Source organism: Molothrus ater, chromosome 5 (genome assembly GCF_012460135.2).
Source record: "Molothrus ater isolate BHLD 08-10-18 breed brown headed cowbird chromosome 5, BPBGC_Mater_1.1, whole genome shotgun sequence".
NCBI lineage: Eukaryota > Metazoa > Chordata > Aves > Passeriformes > Icteridae > Molothrus > Molothrus ater.
In genome coordinates this window covers 55,848,634-55,861,850 of record NC_050482.2, presented here as the reverse complement: position 1 = coordinate 55,861,850, position 13,217 = coordinate 55,848,634, and the positions used below count along the sequence as shown (strand labels likewise).

Sequence of the window (13,217 nt, the reverse complement as noted above, 5' to 3'; positions counted from 1 at the left end):
TTTCTGTTTGATTTGTGTCAGGCACAGAAATCTGGTCATTTTTTTCTTTCAGCAGACCAAGACAATGGGTTGAGCAATTCTATGAGGTTGGAATGTGTTGTGGGGGCAAGTTTTGTTACTCCATGCAGATATGGAGCATAACGGGTAGGACCAGATCTAATTCCTTTGCATGGAGAATCTTATCTCCTTTGTATTTTCTAGACTTTGAGGTTTAGGCCTTACCAACTGTACGTCTGGTCTTCTAAACAAAACCCATTTCTTTTGCTGTTGCTGCCAAGAGATTTCCGTTTTTGCATTTATTTTTTTTAGTAACATTAAGTCATTTCTCATTTTAAGATGTATGCTCCTGTAAAGGATGAAAAGAAGTAATTTATTTTCTTTATTTGCACATTATAATAAGTCAAAACTATCATTTCTTTTCTTGCAGCATAGCTACATTAAATATTAATAAGGCACTGGAAAATAAGTAATGTCAGGGAGCTAAAGGTGCTAAATAATGTATCTTCAGATACCAAAGGAATTTAGATAATAAATGTTTGATTATTTGACAGTAGAAAACTATTAAAATGTGTTCTGTAAATAAAAAGTATTTGATCATGGAAAAGCTGTTAAAAATTATGTTGAGAACAGATTTGATTAGATATCAATAGGCAGTGCTTTGAAGGTAGAAACAATTTGAATCTTTATGCTGTCTGTAGGATTTGCTCTTCTTAATGCTGCTGAAACAGAATTCACTTGAGTTCAGTTCTAGGCTTTACTGATGTCAGGGGTACGTACTACCAATAATTTTAAATTAACCTAATTAATGTCTGAATTTGACACTGAATGTGGATGCAACCATAGCTGTTTAAGTTAGGATTGGGATATAGTCAGGATTTGTGTTTCATTTTAATTTTTCTTTAACCCACGTATTTTGTGTACCAATTTTGAAAGGCAGAAAAGTGAAATCAGTGAATATCTTTATTTTCAGTTACCTCTGAAATTCCCTGGGCAGTTTGCTCTTGCATATAGCCAGACACCAAAATAGGGTGCTTTTAGCTTGGGTCTCTGTTATGTGATTTTCTGAGGAAAAACCTTTAGGTTTTGGACAGGAAACCTGCTTTCCACACTTGTGCTGTTGGAGGTGTTCTGATTTTAATTTCTTCCCCCCAAACCAGAGCGTGATGCCTTTGACACTCTTTTTGATCACGCACCAGACAAGCTCAGCGTAGTCAAAAAGGTAAAAAGTAAAATCCTAGCTTTATTTTCCACAATTTATTTATTGCAATTTTTTTGTGCTTTTGGAAAGATATTCAGAAACATCCAGCTAATAACAGAAGGGGACTTTGAAGTAGTGAAAGGGGTGTTTATCCCCAAGGATCACTGCTTCAAAGCCAGGTGATGTTTTCCAAATATTAAAATGCAATTCACCCATAAAGAAGTTTGCTGAATATAAAGCTTTTACAAAAGAGCTGCTTTTGCCCAGGTGCTAAGCACTTATTCCTATGGTCCCTTGGTTTGTCCTTTAAGGCTGAGCATCATTGCACAGCATGTCCATCCAGATATATTTTTGGCATGACTTTGTGTTAGACAGAGCAGAGGGGTAATGTAGCTGTTTATCTCTCTCTGCCAGCTCTTGCTGCTTTGGGGCAATATATAAGAGACTCCATGTTGATATGAACTATCCATCAGATAGTTCCAGCCTGGCTGTTAAGCTGCTTATTAGGAGAGCAATATGTGAAGATCAGAGTTGTAAAATGTCCCTTCCCCTTGTGTGAAATAAAAGATGTGTGCTTTTAAAATAATGCTTTGAAGTCTCAGGAAGATTTTTATCTTTCCAGCCTGAAATGTCTTTTAGAAAAGTCCTTTTAAGTGGATAAAGAACTAACTTAACTCTTTCCACACAATAAAAGTGGTAACGCTCTACTATGTGTTCCTTCTGTAAGTGGTGTAAGTGGGCTGACAGATCTCTGTGCTTCAATCCATTAGCACAGGTCTGGTTCGTAATGGCAGGATTTGCATCTGGAATAGAAATCCCAGACCTAGGCTACATCCTGGCTGTAATCCATGTGCTGACTGCACACATCCCTCCAGGAACAGAGTTGTGTGCACACCACTGTGCTGTTGTCACCTTCAAGAACCTCAATAAATTAATGGGGACAGTAAATGCACCTACTGCCCACTTCATCTTCAGACTCCGATGTCATCACAACATTTTCCCAGGCCACTAAAGTTTGCCTGATGTGCTGCGAAAGCTGCATGTAACAGCACCATCTGCTGAGTTCTGGCATCTTGTGCAAACAAATAAGTCCTGCATACTTATTTGTGCAAAAGCAGGCAGCAAACATGCCTATTGTGTTTTTAAAAATGTCTTTAAAGGTTATGTTAACTTTTTCACATCAGCACTGAGTGTAATGTCTGACATCACTGTTTCTGCTGGTTTTTTTAATAGTCTCTGATCACCTTTGTGAACAAACACTTGAATAAACTCAATTTGGAAGTTACGGAGTTGGAAACCCAGGTAGGAGGCTTTGTCTTCTTGCATGTAATCTGTGTAAATTGCAGATTTTCAGACATGGCTTGGCTAAGCAGAAGCAGATCTTCTTTCCAGAGTTTACTGAGCCATGAGAGATGGTTATCTTACTGGTGCAGCAAAATGATAAGCACAGTATCCAGAGAATTATACCAGGAGTATGGGTAATTCATTCGAGCCTGGCTTGGTGTAATACCAGTCATTCATTCACTGCTGTTTTACAGCTTTGCTGAAATAAATGGGCAACTGGATTTGATCTGTCACAAGAAATTGTTGCCTCAGCCATACCCAAGAATTTATTTTTTAGAGGATGTCACACGTGCCATATCATGATCACAAGTGGGAAGTCTTAGAACTGCATAACATTATCCCCCTTAGCCAGTCAGTAGCCATCTGGTCTGGTAGGAACACTGAATAGGGTGGCTGAAAATATGTAGGATTTTATTCAGGGTTTTCTGAAACCATAAACAATCTATTTTGACTTGGGGGAAAAATTATTTTATTAAATTCAACTTCCTACCTGTGACAGGGGAGACTTATTTTCAAGATTTGATTAAGGGCAAAGATTTGAATGTCTAACACACACAATTTAAGAGGGATTGTGGTTGAAATTACCTGATACTCTAGCAGTAGGACTGGGGGTATATAATGTACCCCAGGAAGTTTGGGGTTTTTTTAACTACTGCTGTGAAGTTGGCAGGATTCCTTAAGCAAATTAAATGAACATGAGAAAAGCAAGAAAAGACTTCTGAACCATCTCACACTTCTGTGCTAGCAAAAAAAAAAAAAAAATCAAAATACATAATTTGGGCCAAGCTTTCTTTCTTCTTGTTTATGAATGGTGATTTACAAACAGATGCTTTCTCCTCATATTTCTCTTTAGTTTGCAGATGGTGTTTACTTGATTTTGCTCATGGGTCTCCTTGAGGACTATTTTGTACCTCTTCACAACTTCTACTTAACACCTGAAAGTTTTGATCAAAAGGTGGGTAGAAACTCCAGGTTATGCTCTTTCTGCATTATTATCACATGTTTTTTTCCAATTGTTTTATCTTTTCTCCTTGTGCCAGGTGAAACAGAAGCTGGTATATTTTCTTCCAAAGATCTAGCAAAGAGGCTGTGGCACTTGATGGCTAAAACTACTAAAAATTATGAAATGAATGGGTACATTCCTCATAGTTAAGGAAGAAAGGTACTCTGTTCCTGGCATCAGACAACACATAAAGCTTACAAATATCCAGGGTGAATAAATACAATAATGAGTGCTCTGTACTGTATAGTACTTTGCATAACCAAAGTAATTTTTTAGATTGTAGTACTGCCTGAAGTGTTCTTGTGAGTAGGTCTTTTGCTCTCAGCCCCACACTTGCTCCATTGTCCTGTGTCCCTTTTTGTGCTCACAATGAGAAAAGTATTTAGGCTGTGTTTTCATGTCACAACCAAAAGTTTGCCTCTGTCTACAGTTGTTCCCAGACCTGCACATGCATCTGTGTATATTTGGTGATGGTATATCAGAATACCCTGAGCCTGCTCCTGCTGCAGTCCTGCAGGTGCCCCCTGCTTTTATCATTCTGCCAGGTTCTGCAGGGCAGAGGACAGGTTTTGTGTCGGCTGAGCTGCAGCAGGAGGGGGCTAGGTCAAAAAGGGAAACATTGGCTAAAGTGTAAAGATGGAATGCTTTGTGAGTGCTGTTTAAAATGGGGTTTTCATAGTGGCTCCTGCACACGTTGTTGCTGTCAGCCCCTCAGCAAAGGTGCATCTCTGGGAAGGATGATTCTCTACTACATCTCACACATCCCTTATAGCTTTCTCTTGCTTCTTTGTCCCATTATCTTCAATTTTTGCTCTTGTAGAAATGCAGGGTGCTGAGTTGCAGCCAGCATCTGTTTGGTTACAATTTTATTATTAATGGTTGGAATTCATAAAGATTACCCAGTATTACAGAAGTCACAGGTTTTGTTTAGAGACGTAGCCTTGAAGAATGGGGATTTGTAAATTTAAGAAGGAGAGGTAGGCTCTGTGTTTTGGGGGGGGAAAAATATCATGTTGAAAGTGATTGGTTTTGTCACAATGAATGAGGAGGAACTGCAGCAGGTAAAAGAGATTATTAATAAAGCCCTGAGTAGTAAACTGTGTCTCTCCAGAACTGTCATGTGCAGTGACAAAACTGCACAGAATTCATAATGTTAATTACCTTGCCTAAATTTCAGTAAGTGTGGACAAGAAATCTGCTATGCAGATCTCTTGAAATTGTAATTTTTGTTCCTCAAAGGAGAGATTAAATGAAGACACCTACCTTCTTTCACTTTCTCTTTTTGTCCATTTTCTTTTCTCAGAATTTGTGCTCCTGTGTGATCTCCAGGGGCTTGTTCAGAAACTCTTTATGTACAGTGGTGCTTAGCTTATTTTGAAGATTCTCTGCACAGCCTGCCCAGGAGCTGCTGTCACCAAGCACTTTATGGTTCTGCTATGCTTAATCATGTAAATGTTTAATATTGATTTAAATAGAATTATCAAGTACAGAGAGAATAAAGCTTCTAAAAAAATTGATTAAAGGCTTTTGATGCCTATATAACTCTGAGATTCTAAACCCTTTATGTCTTTCAGGTGCACAATGTTTCTTTTGCTTTTGAGCTGATGCAAGATGGAGGCCTGAAGAAGCCAAAAGCTCGCCCTGAAGGTATGGACGTGCCACGTGGCTTTAAACCGTGTATAAAGTCATCAGAGCAGGTGTATTTCAAGTGCAATTCCATTCAAAGTAGCAATAGTACCACAAAGTGGAGCTGTGATTGGGCCCCTTGAGGGTTTTCCAAAGGATTCACTGTCTGTGCCTGGAGTATATCCTGCCCATGCTTCTTGTCTGGAGCAGATTCACTGAGGCGTCCAAGTGGAGCTTTAGTGAGTCATTCAAGAGCTGTTCTGCGCTACATGATAAATTCAGCTGGTGTTTTCAATAACAATCCAAGCAGAAAGCTTTTCATGGTCTAATTCTTGTAATTCTTGCAACTGGTGCTAGTCTGGATTGGATTGGATTGAAGTCTTGTGATTGGATTTCAGTGACATATAACTGGAAGGATTTAAGAGTTTTTTTAGGAGAACCAGTAGCAAAAAATCTTCTTGATTTATGTGGATGTAGGAGTTGGAACTAAAAAGTGTAAAACCCAGGTTTTCCCTTTAAGTCTCTGAACTTTAAAATTATTTAATAAATTTAAAAATTGATGAGGTCTGCATTGTTCCTTACACTAGGGATAAAAAGAGGAATTAAAACTTTATGACTGCTGAATGAGCAATTTTTATTCCTGATGTAACAGACTTTGTATGTGTTACAAGCTTCTGCATAACAAAAGAAAATGAGGACTCCCCAAGAAACATTTGTTCTGACTTAAAATGAGAAAAAGTGGTGATAGTAAATAGATTACCAAACAGTGGAGATGGTTGTAGAGGGGGGAAAAGGCACAAGATAATATTAAATGGCTTATACATGCTCTCAGTACGTTGTTGTAAACTGGGGAATGAAAAGCGCTCCTGAAGAATGCTGAAAAGAATGATGAAAACCAGAAGAGGTTACCTTTTCATGAGGCTTTCTTACATTATCATGAATGGTAAAACACTATACCAGATCTTGCTTGTGGAGATTCAATAAGGAGCAAAATATGCTTTTAAGTGTTTTACTGATTGAAAATGTAATTAATACAAGCTGGAGAGCCAAATTAGCTCATACAACAATCCTTTTTTGCTTTTTGCTGCTGCAAGATATACCATCTCTTGTGTGTTTTCCTTCCTCTTCTCTGTGTGTGGCCATTCCTGGCAGCAGTTACCAGCTGTTGGAGTGAGTGTGCTCGTGTGGTATCTGTGAAACTGACTGTGGCTCCTGAAAAACTGCTCTCTTGGAGAGGACAGTCACATCTTGGGAATGGCTTGTCACTGTAGTATCATTTGTAAGATCTCGTCATGTATTGCAATATGTGTTTCACAGAACAGTAATTAATTTTGACAGAGAATCTGAAGTTCTGCCAAAGAATTTTGTGTATAGTTATGCTCTGTTAATGCCACACTCTGATCCATTGTTTGGTCATCAATAGGCTGGGAAGCCTGTCAGGTGAATCCATGCTCTTTAGCATGAATTGGGTAGTAAATGCCTCTTGGATTAGAATCATAGAATTGGAAAAGACCTCTAAGACCATTGAGTTCAAGCATTAACCCAGAGCCATCATGTTCACCACTAAGCCCCATCCCCAAGTGCGGCATCTACACAGCTTCTAAATTCCTCCAGGGATGGCGGATGCACCACTTCCCTGGGCAGCCTGTTTTGATGCTTGGCAACCCTTTTGCTGAAGAAATTTTCCCAATACTCAGTTGGGGAAACCTGCCCTGATACAACTTGAGGCGATTCCCTCTCATCCTGTCCCTTGTTCCCTGGGAGCAGGGCCTGACCCCTCCCTCGCTGTCCCCTCCTGTCAGGGAGTTGTGCAGAGCCAGAAGGGCCCCCCTGAGCCTCCTTTTCTCCAGGCTGAGTTCCCCCAGCTCACTCAGCCCCTCCTGGTGCTCCAGCCCCTTCCCCAGCTCCGTTCTCTTCTCTGGACACGCTCCAGCCCCTCAATGTCATTTCTGATGTGAGATTCCCAAAACTGCCCCCAGGATTTGAGGTGGTGGGCTGTGGCAATGTTCGCAGGGGTCCCAGGATGAGGGAAGAGATGAGAATCTTGACTCCATGTTTCAGAAGGCTGATTTATTATTTTATGATATATATTATATTAAAAGAAAAGGATATACTGAAACTATACTAAAAGAAAAGAGAAAGGAGACATCAGAAGGCTTGAAAGGAATAGAAAGGAATGATAATAAAATCTTGTGACTGCTCACAGCCTCAACACAAGTGGCTGTCATTGGTCATCAAGTGAAAAGAATTTCACATGCTGGGTAAACAATTCTCCAAATCACATTGCAAAGCAGCAAAACATGGAGAAGCTGAAGCTTCTCATTTTCTCAGGAGAAAAGACTGGCAAAAGGATTTTTCATAAAATATGTCTGACAGTGGGCCTGGCTGTCCAACCAGTTTAATTACTTGTAGGATTTAAGGAAAAACATTGTCTAGAGCAGAACATTATTTTTATCCCTATAGATCATGCTTTCTGCAGTGCTTGGAAGAAATAGGTCTTGTTAAATCTTGTATGTGTCGGTGTACAGGTGTAAACAGAAAGAGGACCATACAGGTCATCTCCTCTTCTCTGTTCTTCCAGCCAAATTCAGTGGATTGGGCCAGCAGCAGAACTTGGTGCCGAGTTATTGCAGCAGAACTATGTTGTGGTGGATTAATTTAGTATCCTCTAATGAGGTTGTTATGGACTGTGAGAGTTTTAAATTAATGGAATATTTTAAAGTAATTTTAGAGTGTATGGTCACTTTCAGTTAACATTTTATTAGTTGTTGCTGTTGGTAATGTTATATCTGTGCACATTTTATCTTATTAGAAGAAGCAGGAGGCTGAGAATGTTTATGCTTGGAAATACCTGTTAGACACTGCTCAATAAGGAGCACTGCAGTTGCCTACCAGGGAGGATGCACTGCACACTCTGTAGTCTAATGCAGCAGTCTAAGATGACAAGGTCTGAAAGTTAGGAAAATGGTAAACTGGAATTACAGTATAACTTTTGCAGCAGACATTATTAACTGTTGATCTGTATTGTCAAGGAATGGAGATGGAATTTTCACTACTGGAAGATAGAAAAAAAGAAAAATAAGAAAACATTCAGCATTAAGCTTGTGTTTTAATTTGGGTTGGCTTGTTTTAATTTGGGTATCAACTTTCTGTGATACCTGGAAAAATTAGAAGTTTTGTATTTCAGTTTTCTGGATAGGACATTTCTTTTTTTCAGGATGAATGACTTCGCAGCAATTAGGATCTTTCTTTGGGGCAGGAGAAGATTCTTCTGCAAATGTGAACTGAAAATCATAAATGAAATATGTAAAATAATACCAGCAAAAAGGGTAGAAAGAATATTTAAGAGATGATTGAAAATACCAGATGAAATGTGGGGGTAGAGAGTGGTATCTAGTGTGAGATGGGAGGGAAGGGTGGAGAGGTCCTGGCAATGAGTCTTCAAAGCAGACAGTGGGGGGTTTTCCCTTGCACCTCACATTAATTGTGCTTGGTCTCTTAACAGTTTGCTGTTTTCCTAGGACTTCTGATGATTTTTTAATTATCTGTTCTTCCTCACTTCTGCTTCCATATATATTGGTCACTGTGTATTTTTTGCTGCTTCCTATTCATTTCTGTCATGTTATATCCAAACTTTCTTTCTACCTCTTCAGCCTTCACTGTGCTGTGCCTCCCCTCAGAATCCCTGCATTCTTGGCATTTTATTGTAGTATAGGTGGAGAGGTGCTAACAGGAAAGGTTTTTCTTGAGAGCTGTTCCTGACCTGTTCCCTGGCTGACCGTGGTAAGAAGTGTTATTAAATAATAAAAAGCTTGGAGTCTGCTAAGGATTCAGGCTTTGTTAATTCACTGACCATATCAGAGCTGTGGATGTGGTTCAGTACCTCAGGATGTGCGTGACTGCTTGTTCACTGCTTCTGTGGCCCGGGAAGTCATTAGGAGTATTTCCCAAAGCCTTTATCCCAGGTCTCTGACAGAAGCAGACTTTCTCTGTAGCCAATTTTAGCTGGGGAAGGGAATTACCTTCCTGTTTCCTTGAGAGAAGTCAGCTGTGACTGTGTGATTGTAAAGCTGTTTTGAAGCAAATTGTGCAGGACATTTAAAAGGCTTGGGGAGATCAGAACTCTGTGGATTTTTTTTATTCACAATTCCATCAGCTCAGAGAAGTGGGGACTTCTGTTCCTGTCAGGACAAATGAGGGAAAACACAATGCAAATTAAGGATTTCTCCTTTTCTTCCACAGATGTTGTCAACTTGGACCTGAAGTCTACCCTCAGGGTTCTGTACAACCTTTTCACCAAGTACAAGAACGTTGAGTGATCCTGGAAGCTTCTGAGATCTCTTCATCCTTCAACCTCCCCAAGCAGAAGTTACAATAAACACGCCCTCTGCATGCTGCCATTGTGCCTTATGCTATGTACTTCTTGCATTCTTCCTACAGCTGATGTGTTCTTTCTGTAGCTGTTTGCAAGACAATCCCACTAAAAATGATGCATGTATATTCTCCAGGTCACTTGAAAATGTGTAGGTATTTCACACTTTTGCCAAATGGATCTGTTGTTTGCTATAACCCACAAATTTTCTTTTGAGAAAGGAAATATATACCACTAACTACTTTAATAAGCAGGGAGAACATGAGACTTTTCTCATGGCTCAAGATTCTTTACTTCTGCAGAAGACTTTCTTTTGCATACTCCTTGGTTGCAACTGGCATTTGATGATTTTCCAGGCTTAGAATGTTAACAGTAGAAAATCACCTTTGGAATTTATTTAGAAGCTGAGCCTTTTCTATTAAATAAGGGTTTGTGTGTTCTGTTGGGTGGGTTGGCTGAGGGGAATTACAGGCACTGTCTGAAGCTAATGGCAAAAGCTTCAGTTTTTGTGTTCACCTCTTTCTACTCAGTGTTTACACAGAATAAGTCTTGCAATGGGATGACCAACTAATCCTTTGGTGTCTATTTTTTATTTAATCTCTTTTCTAGGAGAAAATTTGGTTGCTAGGGCCACTGTCACCTGTTAGGCAGGTTCAGTCAGGTTGGTCCAGAGCTGGTCACACAGGCACAGGCTGGATTAGTGCATTTTCCCCTGTCCTTCCTGAAACTAACAGAGGGTATGTGCTGGAGCAGGAGCTATCTGAGTGGATTTTTGAAGAGAGCTTTGTGGAGGAAATGGGATTGGCATTTCCAGAGTAACTGATATGTGGAATATGCATTCAATATCACCCTTTTCCTTTGAGCACACAGAGGAGAGATTTGATTGTTGCTTTTATGTATCACAGCAGCACCTTTTGTTTTATGGGCATCCATTGCTTTGGCTGAAACACTAGGCAGAGTGCCCTGAAGGAGAGCAAGTGCAATTGCTCTGCTCCGTAGGCTCACTTGAGTCCTGTTGTAAGTCAGCGTCTTCTTTCCCTAAATATCATTTTTTTTACACCAAATATTATTTGCCTTTGAGCTCAGATTGAAGAGGAAACATGCTATTTGAACGGTATAATTTTACAATTGGGATTTTCTCCTTCCCTTCTCAAACAGTTTTTCATCTCAGAGGGAGAGAAATGAGCTTCTGCTTCTTTGCTTTGTATTTCTGAGTTCTAGTATTTGGATTACTTGGATCACCTTCCCTCACACCTCTAAAAAATAAGAAAGATGGAAGGAAGTTGCCCTTTTTTTGCATGAAAAATTCAGATCTCCTCTGCTCTGCAAGGCTCTCTGGGGAATCTTTGCATGCCTGTGCTTTAGGAAGGAGCTGACCTCTCACTATTTATACTGAGCCTGGAACAAGGATGTGCAGTTCAGATGGGGCCACTAAACGCCACCACAACACCAACAGAGGAGACTCGCACCAGGAGAGATGCTAAGGCCTGGTGGACAGCTCTCCTGGCAGTTGAAGGATATTGGTCTAACTTTTGTGCTGAGAAATAAAGGTGTATCATGAGGCTGGAAGGTCAGTGAGCTGAAAAGTCTCTCAAACTTTTAGTTTAATGCAGGGTTATTTGCAGGAAGCAAGTCTGTTAAATAGTTGTTATTCCATCCTCCTTCCTTCAGGCCAGTTCTGTTTATATTCTCTGAGTTGCTGGGAAAGACCTACAGAGACTGTAGTTTTTGAAATTGCAAGCAGTATTAATATCAAAAGCAAACAGAAGAAAAAAAGAAGAGATGGGTGAGGGCGATTTGGCTTTAGAAAGGGGAATGGTTGTTTCTGAGCTGGGATCATAGAGCTAGCATCTTCAGGGCACATAAGCAGAGGTGAGCAGGTAATGACAGGTTATAAAAGAGTGTCTGTTTTGTTGAATTCTGTGTTTCTGGTCCCCTTGCTACAACCATGGGTCTCCTTTAGCATTCCTTCTGTTAATATCCCTGTCAGCCAGGACTGCTCCTGGATCAGGAGTCACAACCTGTTCTGTTGTGGTCTTGTTTGTTGGTAGATGTTGCATAGGGAAAATACTTTTTTCATTCCTTGGCTCCTGGCTGTCTGGCCAGCTCACTGTTCTGTAGACACTGTATTTATTGTTAACCAGATTTTTGAGCAGGGCAGATTGAACTGAAGTGTGGCTTCATCCAAGTGAGCCCAGTTTCCAGGAGGAGCCATGTAGGTAAAGCTTCTCTGAACACCTGCTTTTGTCATGCCTTTCTGTGACACATGCACCATAATTCTTTGCCTCTCAGAAAGTTGAGTCAGTGTTAAAGATGTTATTCATGATATTTTTGTGTTACTGGGGGTTTTACATATGGGTACCAGTCTGAATCCTGTTGAGTTCATCTGGAATGCTGAATGCTCTGCAGCATTAAAGCTCCCACATTTGTAAGTACTTAATGAATGTCTGTCTTTTCCTGTCCATACAACTTGACTTTTAGGTGCATTTACTTGACACACTCAGTTAGAGTGAGCTGTATTACCACTCAAAAAGCTCAGATAGTCCTCAGCTTCATTCTGTTTTTCAAGATGAAAAATGGACAGTGGCAGATTTTTTAAAATCAATTTAAACTGTCTAGGATTTCTTACCCCTCTTTGCCACACCCCAGTACTTTCAGTATTAATGTGTTTTTTAAGAGTCTTTTCTACTGTTTTTAACAGTGTTTACTCTGGATTTCTAACTACTAAAAACCAGCCTTGCAGATAAAATTCTGGACTTGTCATATGTTGGAGATATCCATCTTAGTGATAAGAGTTGTGTACTGTAAGCAAGTTACAATGCAATGCTATGTTTGCTAAAATTCACAGCAGGAGTGTTTATGCATGGTTTTTGACAGTTGTACTATTTATTCAAATAAACAAATAATGATCACTATGTTTTCTACTTTTTTATTCTCAGTGGAAATATCTGTGGGAAGAACTTATGGATCATGAGTCTCCCTTTGCTCTGGTGTGCAGAGAGTGTAGAGTGGCTCTCCAATACAGCAGGGCTGTGTAAAGGAGCAGGAAAATGCATTATCAGAACTTGTTATTGCTGTTGAATCTTTGAATTGTTCTTCAGTGGCTATTTTCATGTGGGGGCCAGGTGTTTGTGGTGGGGGTGTGTGCATGAGATGTGCTTTAAGAACTTACAGAAACACCTACCCTGGGTCAGCCCCTTGGAGCTTGTCCAGGGACTTCTTTGCCCTATTTTCTTGTGATGTCTCCTCAGATTCTGGTTGCAAAACAAAATGTCCTTGTTAGAGGCTCCCTTCTTGAGATTAAGACTCAACAGAATTTCAGGAATGTTAAAAGGGATTGCTTATTACTGTAAAATCTAAGAGAAGGGGTAGGAAAATTCTAGGAACTATATAACCATGTATTAACAGTCATCTGCAAAGCTACAAAAACATGAAAAATGTATAAAAAGCAAAAAATCTTTAGGCATCATAGGCATGAAATCAAATGCAACTCATACAGGATTGACTACTGCTGTTCTACGTAAGTCTAGATATTGCATGCACTGGTCACTACATCAGGTTTTGGAGGAAAATAGGTGTGTTAATAAATGCAACTCACAGTTGGAGGATGTGTCCAGGGAAAGTGGTTTCTGTGGGGAGCTCTTGCTCTTTAATCACGGATGTGAAAGGGGAGG

At 39.9% G+C, this 13,217-nt stretch overlaps 1 protein-coding gene across 3 annotated transcripts in view; it reads left to right on the top strand.

Annotated features, from left to right (window-relative positions):
- PARVB (parvin beta) overlaps window positions 1–12,458 on the top strand; it is a 54,817-nt gene extending 42,359 nt beyond the window's left edge. For all 3 annotated transcript variants that reach the window (XM_036404983.2, XM_036404985.2, XM_036404984.1), the window contains exons 9-13: window positions 1,158–1,219; window positions 2,432–2,500; window positions 3,396–3,497; window positions 5,120–5,192; window positions 9,414–12,458. In XM_036404983.2, the coding sequence (XP_036260876.1) occupies window positions 1,158–1,219; window positions 2,432–2,500; window positions 3,396–3,497; window positions 5,120–5,192; window positions 9,414–9,490 (383 nt within the window). In that variant the 3' untranslated portion in view covers window positions 9,491–12,458. The remainder of the gene's footprint in view (window positions 1–1,157; window positions 1,220–2,431; window positions 2,501–3,395; window positions 3,498–5,119; window positions 5,193–9,413) is intronic.
- The last annotated feature ends 759 nt before the right edge of the window (window positions 12,459–13,217 follow it).